Here is a 20,288-nt window from a genome sequence, read left to right as displayed (position 1 = left end):
TTATCTTATTGTTACAGCAATCCTTCACGTCCAATTGGCCCCGAGTCCTCTGGTTAGCAGTCGACCAAAAAGGTCTTCATCTTCTAGAACACCGTTCGCGTAATGCTCTTTGCACTTACGATTACAACAGCATACTAAGTTACTCACCTGCTCTTAATTGTTTGATGATCATTACCGGTAGCGATCATAAGCAAAGTAAGGTGATTCTTACGACTGCGCAAGCGTTCCAGATAGCCACGTTAATCAAAGAGTATACAGAAGAATTACACGGATATGCTATGGATCTCAGAAGGGCTGAACAGCAACCAAAAAGTCGACCGATCAGTGGATTACACCACAATGCTCCGATGGTTCCACCTCAGCCCAGCTAGAAGAGGGTTACTTTCGCAGATCAAGTTGGTAAATCAAATTACTGATGTTATTCAGTAAGGTTTATCAAATAGATTGGTAGAATTGATTTTACGGCTCTCTACAACATTTGATGAGGATTTATTAGTTTTAAGTATGTTCATAATTAATTTCATAAGGCTTCTCTTTATTATCGGTCCCATTACTTCGGATATAGTTGAAAAATTGCTTATTTGCAGCTTCATATATATCTCTAATTGTATAAAATAAATTTATTTACATATAAAGACCTGGAATGTTGAATACTCTAAGCATTAATATAAAGAAACAAAAAAAACTTGCTACTTTTATAAATTTTTCAATGAACATCGTTTAAATAATGATAAAAACCTTCATTCTTTGACATACAGATGTAGGTCGAACTGTATGCATTATCCTAAATAATTTTAATGTTGTTGCTCAGTGTAATATATTTTCTTCCTAATAGAAGGAACATTATTATATCTAATATGATAAATAAATTCTAAGTTGGATTTTCTATTGAAATTGATTTTTTTTACTAAATAACAATTCAAACTTTTTATGATAATCATATATAACAGTCGATACAAAAAATAATTATGTAATACAGAGTGACATAGTGAAGAACACTAATATAAAATCCTCTCTTTTTCTCTTAGCTTCTTTACAAATTATTCCCGTTATTCTACAAAGGAAATGTAACTGACATCATTTTCAATTCTTTAAATCTATGTTTTTTATAAAACTATTTTTTTTACTTATACTTCCCATTTGCTATGTTTTGGGAATTCATAATAAACGATTTGTCAATCGAACTGTGTCATATCCAAAGAGCTCTAAAACATTCTACCAATTTTAATACATTCATTTTTATCCAATCTCATGTATATAAACGAATGTATTGATCTGCGAAAAACATTCTTGACAAGAGTGTTTAAATATACCAAATATTTTAATAGTATTATTATCAATATTTGCTGAAATAACTTTGTATTTTTATTCATTTTTACTTCCGAATATCCGCCTTTTCGAAGTTCTTAATTGTTAATCCGAAGGTAAAAGTGAAACTTTTTCTGTTAAAAACAACTCCATAATATTTGAATCGCCAGTTGGTGAAATTTATTGTTTTTGTATAAAGACTGAATAGCTGAAATATACATCAGACACGCTAAGTAACGTTATAATATATTCAAAATGAAGTCAATCGTTTCCATAAATGAGTTGTGAGCCCTAAACATTCCAACACATTATAAATCAAATATTCTATACCTTTACCATTTAAGATTATATCAAAATAAAATGGTAACCAAAAAGAATGGAATACAATCATTCAATTTCTATCTACAATGGTACCAGCTATAGTTTCGTTATTGCTTGGTATATGATACATACAATAACGGTCCAGAATGATGTCTTGTAGAATACGAGGTTATCGAAAATAATCTTCCATTCAGATAGGATGGAAAATTTGTGATTTTTAAAATCAAAGCTCGTTTCTCAGACTTTATCAAATTTAAGCAGAATTCTCAGTATCTACTGTTTGTTCTCCATTGCTGTATTTATGTTATACACTCGGTTTATTTTGTATGGGTGCCTTTTTGAGTGAAGTATTGAGAACATATTTTTTTCATGATATATTTATTGGTTCACAATTTTGTTAAAATAATAACGTGAATGTGTGTGTTGTTGATAACATATGTGTCTTTATTACATAATAACAGATAAAATAGCTTACTAAATGTAAACAGAGTCATTAAAGTTCAGTCTGTGAGGGGAAACCCATAAATTATATTTAAACGTTTAATGTGGATTCTTTAGCAAAATAGTTGTTCCATAATTAAAAAATTGTATATTAAATTGGAGAATAGCTATAGGACTTTTCGGAAACTATGATAGAGTTAACCCGATCTGAATGTTCGCAAACTAACTCTGATTACGTTCATTGTTGTTCGGCAACTGATGAGTTAATCAGATCATAGTCATATATTATGAATTTTTCTACCCTAATAGACCGGTGCACACTGGGGTAAAACACCAAATTATTGGACATTGTTGTTATATAGCTAGACTGCTGCCCGTACAAAAAAAGTTAACGTAAATCCCCATTAATTTTTAACAAGGAATCGATTTCTGTATTTAAATTTTAATTTTGATGTTCAAGGAAGTGCAGAAGACACTTTTTTTAAATTTGAACCCCATCACGACGCCGTAAATTGATTTCACTCCCTATTTCCAGCAACTATTACTTAGGTCACTTTTTTTTCGATAGGAGCAACCGTATAAAAGGGTTACGGGGTTTTTCGGCAAACCAAAACCTACCTTTTTCATATAATGAATTTTTCGCCCGCTCAGAACTCCTTTTTTTATGAATATTTTCGATTCCAAGATCGTAAATGAATTGTCCATATGCCCGGTCATAATCTCTAAAAAAAATGAAAAACGTCGAGATTTTTGTTGATATTGCTATTAAAGCTATCCCGATACTGAATTTTATTAAAGCTGTATAAACTTTAATTATGATAATAAAGTTGAATTCCCGTGATAAAGATGGTTTATTAAATTTTGGTATAGATTTTTCATGGACGATCTTAGGTGGAAATTTTTAATTAAAAAGAACGTGAAGATGGATCATGATAATAGAAACTAAGAAAAACAGCTTAACCAAAAAAAATTGAAGAAATTCGAAATTTCAGATATTGGTCCTATGACCACAAATGCATATGTTCGCTCCTCTGTGCATGGGGTAATTGCGATTAGCTGATGGTTTATTTCCTGTGTCCATTACTTTTCGAATTTTCAAATTTATTTTCCCTTAAATGGCTTTCTACTATTAATTCTCATGAGCAGCATCAATGACATGTTATTAAGGTTTGCGGGTTTTATAATTTTGGGCATTCCGGCATTAGCTTATTGATGTTAAACTTTAGTTCAAAATCCGTATGAGGGAGTAAATCCTTGAAAACTACTCAATAACAATTATTAAACAATTAGAATCTATTATACAACTAAATAGATGTCTTGAAAGAATTAACGCACAAAAAATAAAATAATAAGATCAAAAGTTTTTAGATTTAGATGTTTTAGATTTGAAAATTACATCGAAAATTGAAAGAGACGTTCAGAAACTGTAATATAAATCTCGTTCTGAGTTAAGATCCGCAATCAGCTGATAGATAATCTTGGGACCAGTCTTGGGCTATAGTTTCCGGAAAGTCCTTATATTTCAGTCTATTTTTTGTTATCTAATAATTAAAATCTATTTGACAGTTGAATCAATTAATATATAAAGTTTTTGAATATTCATATTTCTTTCATACCAGCACATTTGCTTGTACAAAAAGGTATTTTGAGATAGATTGATTTGTCTTTGTTTCTTTTTACTTTTGACAATATGTAAGATTATTCGAAGTACAAAAACTATGAAAAAAATTATTTCACTTTAAATACCTATATTTAGGGAAACGGTTGATTTTGTGCGTCCAATAATTTAACACATACCAAACTAACCTTAACTGTTTGACCATAATTATTATAGAAATGTTATAAACTAGTCAAATTGTATATACGAGTATATCTGCCGAATAAAAATGGTATATTTATTGTACAACTGTACGCACATTGTTTTATATATTTTAATAGTTCTTGCATTGCTTGAATTTTATATGTTTTGTACAATATGATTTTTTTAACATTGTGATATCCCTTCTTTTAAATTATTTTATAAGTTTCTGTTCTATTTGGTTTCATTATATTATTTATGTTATGTAATATAACTATTTATATATCTTAACTAAATAAAATGAACATAAATTTGACAGTATATTATTTTGAACCTCCTATTACCGTCGACATTACTTCTGCTTTACAATAACTTTGTCTGGTCCTTCGTACCTCACCAATGAAGATACTTTTTAGAAACTTTTAGTTTTTGAACAATTAAAAAATTTCAGTTTTAATATAGCTAGACCAAGTAAACAGATTGCTGACTCACATAAATTTTCAGGATGCCTGGTTTTCTTGTTGTGGCTAAACATCTTTTTCTCAGCTGTTTTTTTTTATACCAGATTTAGATGATAAATTTGGAATTAGCAAGGTTTGGATGGGTAATTTTAGAAATATAAAAAGAGTGTAATTGTGTTCTAAGAACAAATTCAATTGGAATTTAGTGATGGACAGAGATGAATTGATTGAAATTTTGAATTTTGAAATTGAAGAATCCAACAAAACTTATATAGTCAACCATATATACAGGATTAGTCACCTACATTTATTTTGATTCCAGTGTACAAACGGTGAAGACTCAAAATTATTTCAAATAACCATATGAACATCAACTAACGGATACCATCTAAAATTATTTACGGCAATACAGGATGTTCCAAAAGTAGTTGAAAAAATCAAATATACGTGTTTTTAAATGAAATGTGTCATATTTGATTATATTTTCTGAATTTACGGGAATGATGTAGAAGTTTGAAATCATTTAATTTAGACATCTGAAGTTTACAACAAGATTTATGTCACTTAAAACTATCAATCGTGATAATTGATCCATCATACTATAATAGATGTTCAAATACTGAAAGACACTTTGGTCAAATTCAAATAATAATTATCTCAAATGCAACAGCCTGTATATTTTCAAAGTATTGAACAGCACCCTCAGTTTTCTCAATAGTGCATTGGGGCTCCCTAAAAATATATTTTTCTTATTGTTTCAACAAGTCGCCAGGCGCCACATCTTGACAGAATTACTAAATGTAACAAACTGAAGCGTTCTTTATGTCTGAGCTTGTCATTTTAGTTTAGCTGGAATACCAAAAACATGAATTTTTTTTGGTATTATTTTAATGATAATTCTTTGTCCTGATATTTCAAAAAAACAATATTCTCTTCGTGAATTAATGTTTTTAATTATTAGTGAGTGCCATGAAAATCTTCTTCATGGTATATGCACAAAATATCCTGAACGGGACCATCCCCCAAAAATAATATTTGGAACGGTGTTAGCAAAATTTATTGTTAAAGTTATACACGAAGCAAAAGAAGACGATGTTAGTTACCACAGAGGAAGACAATTAATTCTTGGTATTAGAATGAGTAGAGAATCTGGACACAAGCGTTGCCAGATATACAGATATGAGTCAATCCAGTGTTTCTAGGTTAGTTAGAAAATACAAATACCATTCGTAGCATATTCTATTGCATCAGTATTTATACGGTGATGACTTTTATCACATTAGAGACTTTTGCTTATGGGCCATTGATTGAGTCGAAGACTAATTAATTCCAACAATAGTGAATAGTTTTAATTTTTCCATTATGGAACTTAAAATAGGCACTTTTTCTAAACTGTGGAGCGTCACAGCATAAATGTGTCTGGTAGGATTATCATTAACAAATTAGGGACCTTTTATTTTTTTGAATTTAACTTGAATGAACGAATATTTCTAAGATTCTTGAAAATGGCGTTTTGGAAACTTTAGGACTATTTTATTAAATATCCAAGCAAAGATGTGGCTGATATTAGATGACGCACAGGGACATTTTCAATTTGCTACAAGAAATGATCTGAATAGAATATTTCCAAATAGATGGATAAGAAGGAGAGCACCATAAAGCTGGCCACAGAGATCCCCATATCTGACTTCGATTGATTTATTTTTATAGGGGCGTGTGAAGAATATTGTATATAGTACTCCATCGATCATTTCTGATGATATGAAAATTTTGAATCTTCTTTGATTCGTGTAAATCGGTTATCATGAGAAATTTAACATTTAAAAACCAACGGCACCACCTCCGAAAAAACATATTTCGAAAATGGTATACCCCAAGGATCGATCCTTGGGGTATACCCACACTCCTTATCATCGCAATCAACGACATCCTAAAAAACTTAAAGTTACCAGTAAAAGCGCGACTATACGCAGATGACTTGGTTGTTTACTGTAAAGGGAAAAATATTAAAAACCTCTTCTCACAAAGTCAGGCTTTTATCCATAACTTAGAACTGTGGTCACAAAAAACTGATTTTACTTTTTCAACTACAAAGACTCGCTACATTCTTTTCTCAAAACAAAAAAAATATACCAAACGTACCGGTATTGAAACTTTATAATATAGACATAAAAATGGAAGCATCAATAAAAATTTCTCAGTATACTATTTGACTATACACTAAGCTGGAGCCATCACATTAGAAATCTTCTCCTAGCTTGCAACAAATGCACTTACTAAAGACGCTAACGAACAAAGAATGAGGTGCAGATCGACAGACATTACCAATATTGTATAGAACACTTATTCGATCAAAACTAGACTATGGATCAATTATATATTCAACAGCTAACAAATCGTTTCTGAAAAAACTCGACAGCTTTCACAATTCAGCTTTACGTTTTATAACAGGTGAATTCAAAACAACACCAGTGGAAAGTCTATACTGCGAATCGGGGGAACCATCCTTAGGAGACAGAGAATATATTTGAGCCTTACGTATGCAGCTAAACTAAAATCCAACCCAACCCTCCAAAACTGCTTCTCCAAGAAATTCCCAAATCTTTTTTCAAATAAACCCAGAGCCCCCAAACCTTTCTATGCTAGAATTCGATCATATTTAAGCGAATTAAATTTCTTTATTCCTGAATGCCTTTCTATCGAATCTTCTCACACTCCACCATGGACAATAGAAAGCATCAGATTCATTACCCAGCTCACCTAATTCGACAAACACCACACCAACCATACGCTAATCGACACTTTAATATCATACTCAGTGAGTACAAAAACTTTGTACACATTTACACAGATGCATCGAAATCTCAAGACAGTACGGGTATCTCAATCATTACACAAACCTCCAAATATTTGTTAAAAGCTCCTCCAACCCCAGCCACTTTCTCTGCTGAATTATATGCAATATATCGAGCTACACACATCGCCGTTTCATCAAACGAACCTAATCATCTCATACTCACAGACTCCCTCAGCTCAATCCAAAGTCTTCAACAAATTCACACCACAAATCCTTTAGCAATCTAAATCAAGCAACAACTGCAATATATACAAGACAACAACAAAAAAAAGGGCATTTTGTTGGATTCCCTCACACACTGAAATAAAAGGAAACGAAGAGGCAGAACTGGCCGCTAAGGAAGCTGTAAATAGTGAAAGTGCGTGAACTTTTTAATTACTGCCGATATTAAATGAATCCTTAAGCGTAAAGTGCTCAATTAATGGGAGAACAAATAGTGAATGTCCACACATAAACTTCGTGTAGTGAGAGACTCAGTAAAACCAGGTCAATACTACCGAAAAATCGCAGAGATGAAGTTATTCTAACACGTCTCCGTTTAGGCCATACGCAACTGACCCATAACTACTTATTTGATGCGAAACCTGAACCAAAATGTAGCAACCACAATTGCAAATTGACTATAAAACACATAATCGCAGAATGTCCATCTCTTAACGTAAGAAAGATCATCATCAAATCTACCACTCAGAACAATACGTGAAATTATAGGACCTAAATACAATATTACTTATTTTGAAAATTACCTCGATCATAAATTTAATTTAACAAATATTTATAAATAAAACACTTAATTTTTACTGTATCGCTAATAATTTTGTAATAAAAAAAATATGTTGCTTAACTCGTTATCAATATCGTTAAAAGTTAAAATATTTGCCAAAATCTGTTTTCTTCGATAAGATAGGTATTTTTTTCGAATATTCTCAGAATTTACCTCCGGGTGAAGATATCAGTAAATTCCTTATCAGAAGGAGCCAAGATTACTACGTTCGATTTTGTAGCTAATTACACGGTAACAAACACGTTATAGATTTCATAACCAGCCCTCAGGGAATCCCATAATGTTGTTTAAAATTAGAAAAGAGTTCGAAAATTCACAAGTCAATTCTGTGAATCCCTCAATCGAAATATTTTAGTTAATATATAAAGTCAGAGTTAATACGTTATATTTTGTGAACTATTGTCCATTAGGTTTTAAGGAGTCAAATTATAATAAAATGGACAAAAAAGCATTAGATAATAAAGCTAATCAGAAGAATTACAATAATGATGCATATTGGAAAACTCGTGGGCACTCAGCGAAACCTAATAATTGGAGCCGTAAGTTAATTTTGCTATCATATTTTAGGAAAATATATTTGGTGAAATGTTTTTTTCATTTCAATATATCTGCAGTATATGAAATCGATAATTTTTAATTCTTGATTAAATTCTGAATAAATAATATGCCAAGCTTAGCTTGCCTTAAATAGGCAACATTTATTATTCACAGTTACGCAAAGATAATGATATTTCATTAATATTATACAGTGCTTTTCAGATGAAAGTATCCACCTTTAATAACTTTTGTAATACTGGTATTTAGAAAAAATCCAAAAACACGACAATTTATGTTGGAAGGGGCAAGCATTATGGCTTATTTAAACTTACTGGAAAAGCCACCCCCTCACCCCTAGCAGCATCCCCTTTATTTTTTTAAATTACTTTTCATATTTTTTATGTAAAATTTGGATACTCCTCTTTGAGCTGATTTCAAAAATGTATAATACTTGTAGGTTAAAGTGGTTAGTTTATGAGATAAACAATTTTTCTTTTAAGAGCACAAATTTTACTTATTATTTACTTTCACCTTATTTGCCTGTACTAAAATGGGTTGTACAGCAGTTCAAACTCTTTAATCTTTTTAACTGTGCTATTTATTCTACTTAAAAAATCCAAACAACAAAAAACTCTACTTTTTATTGAAGTTTGACATTGTCAACTAGAATTTGTAGTCACTATTGATAGTGTAATTTGATACAATATTTTATTTTGTTTCTCTGAAATGGTTTACTCTTTGCAAGAAAGAATTGAAATTGTAGGTTTATACTACCAAAATAATAATTGTGCAGGAGCTGCTGCTAGAATATTTAACGAATTACATGACGGAAGACATGCAACTCATAAGTATGTAATTCAACTGATGGAGAAATTTACCACAACAGGGTCTGTTTGCAATAAAGTGCATAAGCGAGAGGGACTCGTAAATAACGAAGCAATCCAAGTGGCAATTTTAGGGCAAGTCAGCTTAGAGGCTCAACAACCCCAATCGTTGTCAACAATAATCTTGAGCGATCGGTGTTTCATCTTCTACAGTTTTCCGAGTTCTACATAAATTCAAGTACCACCCATACAAAGTTAAGTTGGTGCACGAGTTGAATGAAGATGATTTTGATCGTCGTCTAGAGTTTTGCGAATCAATGACGCAAATTATCAATAACAATCCACAATTGTTAAACAATATTTGCTTTTCTGATGAATGCTCATGGTCATTAAATGGCTTAGTAAGTAGGCATAATTGTAGATATTGGGCTGAATGTGATCCACATATTATGCGTGAATTCCATACACAACATCCCCAAAAGTTAAACGTTTGGTGTGGTATCCTAGGTGACCACATTGTCGGACCTTTCTTCATCAACGGAAATTTAAATGGTGAATCATATCTTGAGTTACTCAGGGAAGGGGTTGACCCACGTATTACAACAATAATAGAAAATGATGATAACCTTTCCGAAGATTTACTGGTATTTCAACAAGACGGAGCTCCCCCACACTATGCTATGCCTGTCCGACAATTTTTAAACGAAACATTCCCCGCTCGTTGGATAGGTAGAAGGGGGCAGATGATGGAGTGGCCACCTAGGTCACCGGATTTAACACCCCTAGACTTCTTTTTATGGGGGTATTTAAAAACAAAAGTTTATGCTACCCAACCAGAATCTCTGGATGATTTACGAGAGAGGATAGAAAATGAATGTCGACAATTAAATCCAGCCGTATTAAGCAATGTCAGAGAGGCATTTCAAAATAGATTATACCATTGTATGGAAGTGAATGGTACTCATTTTGAACACTTATTGTAACTTCATAATAAATAGCACAGTTAAAAAGATTAAAGAGTTTGAACTGTTGTACAACCCATTTTAGTACAGGCAAATAAGGTGAAAGTAAATAATAAGTAAAATTTGTGCTCTTAAAAGAAAAATTGTTTATCTCATAAACTAACCACTTTAACCTACAAGTATTATACATTTTTGAAATCAGCTCAAAGAGGAGTATCAAAATTTTAGATAAAAAATATGAAAAGTAATTTAAAAAAATAAAGGGGATGCTGCTAGGGGTGAGGGGGTGGCTTTTCCAGTAAGTTTAAATAAGCCATAATGCTTGCCCCTTCCAACATAAATTGACATGTTTTTGGATTTTTTCTAAATACCAGTATTACAAAAGTTATTAAAGGTGGATACTTTTATCTGAAAAGCACTGTATATTGTTCGTCAGAAATATTGGTTGTGGTCAACTGTAAATGTTTATTCCAAAATATTGTTTGAATAAAACAAAGCCGTTTCAAATATTTAAATGTGTATGAATCTTCTGGATTGCAATTCACACAAAAATTAATTATTTATCAAATACCGAGAGTGGTTAGTTAAATCATAATTTACAATTTTCATTGATTTTATTCGAAATTTATACATTCACAAAGTTCCGACGGAATTATAAATATTTGAAAAACTTGGAATGAAGGATACTTTTACTAATAAGGGACACAATAAACTAGATGAAGGTTTAAAGGTAAATTTATTTGAAATTGTATAAGTTTTATAGAAATTCGGCTGCGAATCATTTTTTAAAAAATATCCATTCAGATGTTCTACATATATTATTCCATTCTAGTTATTTAAAGCCTTTCCTAATCAAATTTTGTAATTTATATTTAGAATACGCAATATTTTTTCAACAATTTCTCGTTTATTGTGAAGTAATATTTTTTTGATATTCTTTAAACTAAATTTTTCGTTTAAATCCGACGGAAAGCTTAATCGCGTAATATTGAAATTTTGACATCTGCTGATCTCTTCTTTTGGTTTCAAGTTGTATTACTTTTTGGCACTGTTTTGAAAAGGAATGAATATATGGCGACAACGCCATGTGCCCTCGCATTTAAAAGTACTTAATACAGGTTCACATTTCCCGGAATAACTTTCTCAATAAAACAATAATCCTTCGATCCCGGGAATTCCAAATTGTGTTCTTTTGGTAATTCCAAGTTACCTTATAGTGTTATTGTGGTACCTCTCCACCATTCTCGACCCTAAGACTAGTGTTCATAAATATTTAGGAATAATAACAGTGATGGAGAAAGACGATTAGAAGACAAAATATTATCAAATAGAGCATACCATGCAAATAAGAAGATCTTGAAAGTGAAGAAGTAAATAGGGACAACAAAATAAATATACGATAATTGAATAAAGAGAAGAAAAGCAGTGAAGAATAGCGAAAAGAAAGATAATGTGAAGATTACGATTGATGAAAGTGAATAATTGAACCTATGGAATAAAAGATAAACTCAAAGTTAAACTTAAAAACAAAGAACTAATAAGCTAGGGTATTTTTGAGAGAAGGAGAAGACGCAGTAGCTTTGTATGCTACAGTAGCATCCTGGAGGTAGTTGAAGGCCCAGATCAAAGTGTTTCAGAAAAAAGAGGACATGAAAAGAGTAGTAATCAAGCAACGGAAAGAGAAGACCATGGAAAGAATTGCACGGAGAATAATTAGGGATAGAGTAGAATAAAGGGATAACGGGGATTGATACACTCCACAAAAAGGATCTACAAAGCATTACGTGGCTGAACCCACAAGGTAAACCTCACATATGTTTTCATAAAAGTTAATGCTTGTTTGTACCGCATTTGCTTGTTTCGATACACTTGACACCCAATTTTTTTATCCTGGTAGTAAAATTTACGCAGGAATATGCAATTTGTCTTCTATTTCAATATTCATTATATTGTTGGATGAATCCAATAAATAATTCCTAGTCTAGAGTCATTTTTAGATTTATGAACATTTCTTTGGGAGTATATATAAGGCTGTTCAATAATCTATTTCTTTCAAGAAGAATGACACTATTAGGTACGTCGTTTTAGTTTTCTCAAAGTGGTATTTCATCTTTATGAAGTTTCATGTACATAGGTTATCTCATTCGTATCTTCTCAGTTGCTCAAAGTTAAGGCACAGTACAGTAGCACCAAAACAAATTTACAAACTTTCGTTATAAGTGTATAAAGGAGGTCATGAATGTCGTTGAAGAAAATCCACGTGAAGGAAGTTGGAAGAGTACAACGGCAAAAATATAGCATTTATTTTTATGTAATATCATCGGTTAACAACAAATGAAAAATTAATTTGAATCTAAAACCACAGAAATTTTAACGAGATGTTTTAATTAATTCATTAATTTGATACCAACGTTTTGTTGAAATTTCTAAGAAATTTGTAAACCATTGTAAGTTACTGAAGGAACCGGATTGTTTTTTAACAATTGAGAATTGAAATGCACAGGCCTCTAAAAGTTGATTTTCTCTAACCGGTGTAGGAAAACATATTGTGAGAAATTCTTCTATTCAAATAAGGCAAACGTGCATTAATCTCCATATTTGTCGCAAGAAATATAAAGCTGCATGAAGAACATAAAATATATGGAAATAAAGGATAAATATAAAGATTCGAAATGCACATGATAAATGAAATCGATAAAGGTTGCGAGTTTTCATATAGCCTAGGAAAAATATGTTATAAAATTTTTCAAATTTCCATTTCAGAATTTGAATGCTTACAAATAAGCGAATACTTATATATAGAATACCGTCTAGGAAAATATGTTTTACCATAACCAATACTTTTTTTTTCTTGCGTGTTTCATTAAAAACGTTTTTGCTCATTCAAGAGAAAAAAGATATTTAAACGCCTGTTTTATTTAAAAGATGTGTATCAGCCGAACTTTGTAATTTATAATTTTCCCAAGGGAAACCGTATTCCCTGGAATGTTTTCATATTAAATTCTGTGATTTTATTTAACTTTGCGAATAATGCTGCCGATATTTATACTTTTGATATTCTGACTTCCTTGCAACCAAATACAATCGCCGATTTATTTGCACAAATAAATCAAATAAGAAGAAAACTCAACGTAATTTCCAATTCATTTAGTTTTTTTAGGGTGGCGAGTATTGAAATTCATTTATCTATCTTCTTCTTATAATAGGGAGCTTAAATTGAATTTTTTTAATGTCTTAAAATGATTATGCGAAAATCTCAACAATTGTAGACGTTGCAAAAAGAAGTATTAATGAGAACTGAAACAAAAAAATGATTTTTTGATTTTTGTTGTAAATGTTAACGTAGCTTTGGCAAAATATTTCAAGTTTTTGCATCTCTTCATTCACAATCATATTATTGAGAACGAATTTGTAGTCAAAAACTTAACAAAAACTGAACATAAACCCTAATATGTCTCCAGCAAACTTTTATTTCTAATTTTTAGTCAAATAATCATTCTGATGTACTCATTTTTAGTTAATTACGATTAGCGATATACCTCCAGCGTAATACAATTGATTTAGATCAAAACTAGATATTTTGTACCTTATTAACTGACTTATTTGATGTTAATGAAAACAAAACGTCAGCGTACAATTTTATGCTGGCCTTTGTATTTGCCATTGCAACATACATATGTAACTCACGCGTGTATTCGTTTCCTTTTTAGTTTCCTTGCTAGAAAAAAATAATTACTACAAAGTAAAACAAAATCTTTTCCTTCTACATTCTCTATTCACTCTGTTTATTCTACTTTTTTACTTACTTTGAATTTAAATGAACAGGAATGCAAATTAGCCAGTATATTAGATCTTAAACTAGGTTTTTTCGAAAAGATAAATATCCACAATATTTAATGACATATTTTGTTAAGATGATACGTAGTACTTATTTTTTTATTATATATTCACATTGTTTACTAGAATTGAATTAATATGACCTTGCAATAATTGTTATTGTTAATAATTTCCCATTTCTTATTTCTGAACTCAAATCAGAACTTCTGAAACAATCTTCTGAACTGAACTATCTTCTGGTAGGAAAGAATTTTCTTCTGAGAACTATTTAATTAATATAGCAGTGTGAAATTATATTTCCAATTTTCACCTAATATTTTTCGTATATATCCCGATAAATTGCCAACATATTTCGAGTGTAGCTTTGGTAAAAAGTTTTCATGGCTATAGAAAACTTTTACTAAAACAATTTTCGAGCAAACGAGGGTGACAAAGCAAAGGAAATCACTTGAGACGTCGTCGTTGTACAGGAAAAATGTTTTGTAACATTTTGTTCACTATTTAGGAAATTATTGTGTTCGTCTTTTGAAACAAATAGGCTCATCTGCTTATCTGAGTGCGAATGTAAGGAAACGCTTTTTTGGGAGTGGCTGTTTGCCTCATGTTTAGTGTCTAAAATAACATTGATATTGAAATTATTTTGCTGAACGGATCAAATATACTTAAAATTGTGAGGCAGCTGTTTCAATACGATGTACGAAAAACAAAAATTTACCAGGAGTTCCAAGATAATTTTTTATAAAAAATTTACGCAGGAATCGTTGATTGTGTTACTATATTTCTCCAGTATATTTCTGTGTGGTTTGGAAATATTTTCGCGAAATTGTACCTATTTAAAATTCGATTCAGCAAACTTGCAAAGCTACAAAAAAACTGTAGACTCAACAAAAGATTGAATATATATATAGAAGTTTCTATGCTTTGATATACGTTTTGAAATGAAAATAACCACGCAATTAGTTTATTTTCCTGTATATTGATTTTAAAACAGTTTTTATGTATTGGTTCCCATCTCTCATCCATTTCTTTAGGCTGTTAATCTCTGTCACAATGAACATGCAATAGTATTAATTGACAAATCTGCTTGTTTGCAATTGTTTGTATAAACTAGTGAATATTGAAATAAAAATATTCATACTTTACTTTGTTATTTAGTTCAAACTATTATCAGTTTTGTGTTTTTCAAACGTGAATTCAATACAATAAATATAATATGTTTACCAGAAATATCAAAAACGTGCGAAGAACCGTTCCCCGTAGCTTCACCAATGAATTTAATACCACTTTATAATATTTGATCCAAATACCTACTTTTGTTCTATAACTTCCGCTTTAGAAGATTCTTTTGTATATTTTCTTAAGAGTTTTACATTTACTTGCAACTACATAAATACATACGGCTGTAAATAATTTTCCAATCATCACTTGTACTTGAAGGGATTATTAAAATGATTTTTTTGACGTACTTGGTACAGCTGTTCTCTATTGCTACTTTGAAAGCGATCGATATACTATTAGTGTGCGAAATGCAATTTCACTTAATTACATTGAAATTAATAATTTGTTAATTTTTGACACGCTTATTATTCAGTGATTACATGAATTCGTGCCATGATCTTGATCAGTTTGGTATGTATGTAACGAAATATTTGAATTTCTTTTTGGAAAACCTTAAACGTCCGATTTATTCAAAATAAAATTTTTGCATTGATACTGATCAGGAAAATTTTTTTATATCTAATTTCTGGTAAAGCTTTGTGACAACTACCAATGGACGTGCTCATATATGAGCGTAGCTTGATTACATAATCGAAGAAAAACGCGGTATTGCAGAAAGGGGCCTTAAAAATCACTTATCTTATCAAACGAAGGCAATGGGTGAAGTGGATAAGTTATCGACTTTAAATACAAATAAATAATAGTTTACATGACTAAAAAACACTCTGCAATAGCACACCAAACTAAAAATTAAAAATAATGTTTCTGACACCACAACTAAGGATAGAGTGATTAATAAAAAATATTTTAGTGTAAAAAGTGGCGCTCTATATAAGTTATTCTACTTATATAAGTAGGTATCTTCTATTTTCACTTAGGTTTGCTATTCAAACGTGTGTTTTTAAATTTTTTTGAACTAATATGTTATTCTATAAAAGTGAGAGATAATTTTGACTCCTTTTACTGTGAAAATCCAACATAGACACTTCACATTTTTTATATTTCATAAGATCCACTGAACAACTGCAGCACGAAATAAAATATGAATATTTAATTCTATAATATACAAATTTTTATGAGCTATAAAATATTACAGAACTAACCAATTTATTCGTTTAATCACGCCCTACAATAAACAGCTGTAAACTTGATAATCAGCTTCCCTTGTCGAATAATTTTATATTTTCCTTAGCCAATCAAAACAAACCCGTTTAAAAACCAAAACTGTATGGGTGTGGTTGTTTCACATGAATGGCTGATCTTCTAATAACAATGTCTGTTAGACTTGTGTACACTTCATAAAAACTTCAAAAATAAATGAATATTTCCTTTGGAATGGACACGAATAAGTTTATTGAGAAAAAAATCGTTGGAATGATTATTGACCTGCCCATTCCAGCAAAGTTTGAAAAATCAAAAAGTTATTAACTTTCATATTAAAGAACTAACGCATGCGATCTGTTATGTTTAGATGTGATATTTAGAAAACGCTCTTATATTTTGAAAGACGCTATTGCAAATTAAATATTTTTAGGAAAATTTGATAAATTTTTTCTCTAAAGTTTATAGATTTGCAAAAGCGAAGATTATAATATAAAAAAGGTTAGGAAACAAGGATTCCGCGGTCAGAATTATGAACAAAAGAACTTGTTGCACGGGTTGAAACGCGTGGGAATTTTAAAAATTCGCGACGTTTCGGTTCCCACTTTGGTTATTCGTTCATGGGTAAGAAGTGATCCGATTTCATGATCTCAATCGGCCTACTCCACGCAACGAATCACCTCTTTTCCTGGTTGATTCCAAGGCCTAAATCTGCCTACTTCTTGGAGGCACCGAGGAAATGAAAAGCTAAAACATAAAAATAATATGGTTACCATCAAAAACACTGCTGATACTAACACATTCACTGCTGGTCTTGAGGCCTTGGAATCAACCATATTCATTCCGAGCTGTCGAATACACATAGGTATTCATCATCCGGTTTTTCTGAAAGAAGTATAAAACTATAACAATATTAAAAATTACTTGAAATAATTAATTGAGAATTGTGATGTCTTGAATCTTTTTTGAAAATTTATAAATGAATATATACGTATTCATAGTCAGGGACTCACATTAATTAAACGAGAATTGCGGTGAAACATATTTTTTCCTAAAATTTTAAAATGATTGATGTTGAGCTTTGATAGGTTATATCGTTATGAATGTTATGAAGTTCTTATGAAATTTTCAGCAATATATGTTGTTTCTATAAACATGTGTTTTTTGTAGTTATTTTCGGTTGTTAAAACTTTCACAGATTCATTGTCTATTGAATGACCTCCATAGAAAACGTGTTCGGCCAACGAGTATCTATCTGGATATAATTTACTGTCACTTTTTTAGAGGTTAACCGATTGTTGAGGGACCTCTTAGACTGACCAATAAATCAATTCATGGTTATATCTAATATTATACTGAAAATGCCTTCTGGTGTATTAGTTTTCTGTTTTTCATTCATAGTGAATCGAAATGAGAATGAAATTTTTGAAGAAAACTTGTAATCCACATTACTAACAATGAGATAACAATTTATATATCTAAACAATGCTCACATAATCTATCATATTGTTAAGGTATATTTTTACGGTTTTCTGGTTTGCCTTCATGTTGTTTGACTATTCACTACCTCTATTTTCCTTGAAAAATCAGAATGAATTATTCGGTTAGAAAAAAATTACTCGTTGACAGAAGCTGTGTTAAATGTATTTCGGCTCTTATGTCTACACCGTTTTACCCTTGATGGATGAAGTAAAAAATATATATTTTCTTTCTCTCGCTTCATTCCATTTGACTTGGAAGAATGTTGTTTAAACCATAAACCGGCAGATATGGGGGATGATATACACAACTTCTGATTTTTCGGTTTCATCTGTAAAATGTAGGTTTCGGTTTTGGGTCTTACAATTTTTTATCTAAATTTAGACAACCCACTTTTATTTCGGATTCTATAATATTATTGTCCAAGCAGATATAAATTGAATGTTGTGTTGGGTGCACGGGGCTGGCATCAGATTTTGCCACTTTCATATTGTCTTCAATTGAAATTTTTTTGATTTTTATAGTAGGTACATGAAATAAACAGTACCTCCTCGGTACAATTTTTAACACAGCTTTACAGCATGGTTCCCAAGTAGATAAATTTTAATATAATTTAGTTAATAACTGGCATAATTAAATAAGCTAATTCAATTGTCAAAGAGACCATAGTTCGTATCATTTTCCAGTGGTTTTCATTATTGCTAAATGAAATTGTTTTTTCAATTAATAGATATTTATCTCGAAAACCAGCCTATAACTGAAAGGTACAGAAAATTGATTATAATTTAGAAACGAACAATAATCTAATAGCAACATATCAAACACTGTGATTAGATGTAATTTAGCTGAAAAATTAGTTCAGAATATTTTTTTTAGAACCATTCAAGTCAACGATGTCCAAACAAGATCAGGATTATCGGTCAAAACAACTGAATCCAAATAATAAAGCTTATTATGATTCTCGAAAAAATTGACAAAACCGTAAGTTTGGGTCATTAATTATTATAAGGTGCAGTGGAAGAATTTCAATCTGAACGATATTCGGATTTATTTTCAGTTCTCTAATTCTGAATTTCCGAAAAAATAAAAGTAATTTCAGTGCTATTTAATATAAGCTGTTCCATCTATATAAGTATTTCCAAGAAGTTTAGAGTTAGAGTACAGTTATCAAAATCAAAATAATTAAACTCTGAATAAAAACTTCGTATACGAAATAATATGAATAATTGATTAAGATTTAATCAACATTGTATGAACCGTTTGTGGATTTCATGTTCGATTCCATTTATTCTGTTAACTTTTGCTTGAAATATAATTGTTAGATATTTTTTTATTACAAATATCATCACTACTTGACTCGATCTGTTATTTATTATGTTTTGTGCGATTTATTAAATATTGATATAATATAGGCTTTTTTATCTTATTGTATGAAAAAATAAAATCAATATACGAAGGTTGTTACTTAAGTTTTAAGATATGCCAATACTGATGTGAATATGTCAAATCTGACATGGCCATCATATAACTTGACGTTTTTTATGGTGAACGTGTTGTCATACGAGTGCTATTTGACTTGTTCACAGGTACATTAATCATTCATTTTGGTACAAAAATGGAATCAAATCGCAAAAATTACGAGGTCAACGTTTTTCTATACCTGAAGAAGCGATTGATGGTTCAAATCATATGTTATGGAAGTTCCTCAATCAAGTAGCAGCCCTCGTATTTCTTACTTGATGTAATAAATTGATTGTAGTACTTTATGCTATTCATTTCTTAATAAAAAACTTAAAACAAGTTTACTGTAATTTTAAATACTTTACGTACTTTTTTTTGGTAGTACGGATAATTATGCGTCTTATAGAATAAGATTAAAGCACACAGCCACTCAGAGTAATTGTATAGTGGTATCCTAGTCTGCTGTATGCTGGATATGGTACGAGTCCAATTTAGCATTGTCTTGTTGTGAGAGACCCCGCTTTTGATTAACGAAACCTGCATATTTCGCTGATAACACTTCATACATTCACATGAACTGTCCACTATATACCTCAACATTGAAAGCGCAACCATTTGGAATGATTTCGAAGGTCACTAAACTCTCCAATTCCACCAGACACACAACAAGACTTTCCTCTCGCATCGACCTCTCTTTACGATTGGCTCTGGTAATTATCCTTTGTCTAAGTACTGATTATTCATTTCGTTAGATAAATTCAGTTTTTATCGAATATAACATGCGTCTAATAAAACTGTATTCTTTCGGTAGGGCAATGAGTTGTTAACGGTTTAATGCGTGTAATGATTTTAAATGTATGATATTTTTATAAGATCAAGTGAAGTTCGATAATCGGTGG

At 30.8% G+C, this 20,288-nt stretch overlaps 1 protein-coding gene and 1 long non-coding RNA gene across 4 annotated transcripts in view; both read left to right on the top strand.

The window, feature by feature from the left end:
• The window catches only part of LOC130451219 (myosin-VIIa), a 59,660-nt gene extending 55,480 nt beyond the window's left edge, over positions 1-4,180 (top strand). For all 3 annotated transcript variants that reach the window (XM_056790097.1, XM_056790099.1, XM_056790098.1), the window contains one exon: positions 18-4,180. In XM_056790097.1, coding sequence (XP_056646075.1) covers positions 18-371 — 354 coding nt within the window. In that variant the 3' untranslated portion in view covers positions 372-4,180. The remainder of the gene's footprint in view (positions 1-17) is intronic.
• A 4,178-nt stretch (positions 4,181-8,358) lies between these two features.
• On the top strand, positions 8,359-19,729 carry LOC130451098 (uncharacterized). Its single transcript, XR_008910670.1, has 3 exons — positions 8,359-8,509; positions 18,805-18,909; positions 19,515-19,729. It is a non-coding gene; the product is annotated as an uncharacterized LOC130451098 (long non-coding RNA).
• Positions 19,730-20,288: the final 559 nt, after the last annotated feature.

This window comes from Diorhabda sublineata, chromosome X (assembly GCF_026230105.1).
Source record: "Diorhabda sublineata isolate icDioSubl1.1 chromosome X, icDioSubl1.1, whole genome shotgun sequence".
Lineage (NCBI taxonomy): Eukaryota > Metazoa > Arthropoda > Insecta > Coleoptera > Chrysomelidae > Diorhabda > Diorhabda sublineata.
Note: the sequence above shows the minus strand (reverse complement) of the source record. Positions and strands in the feature narration are given on the sequence as shown.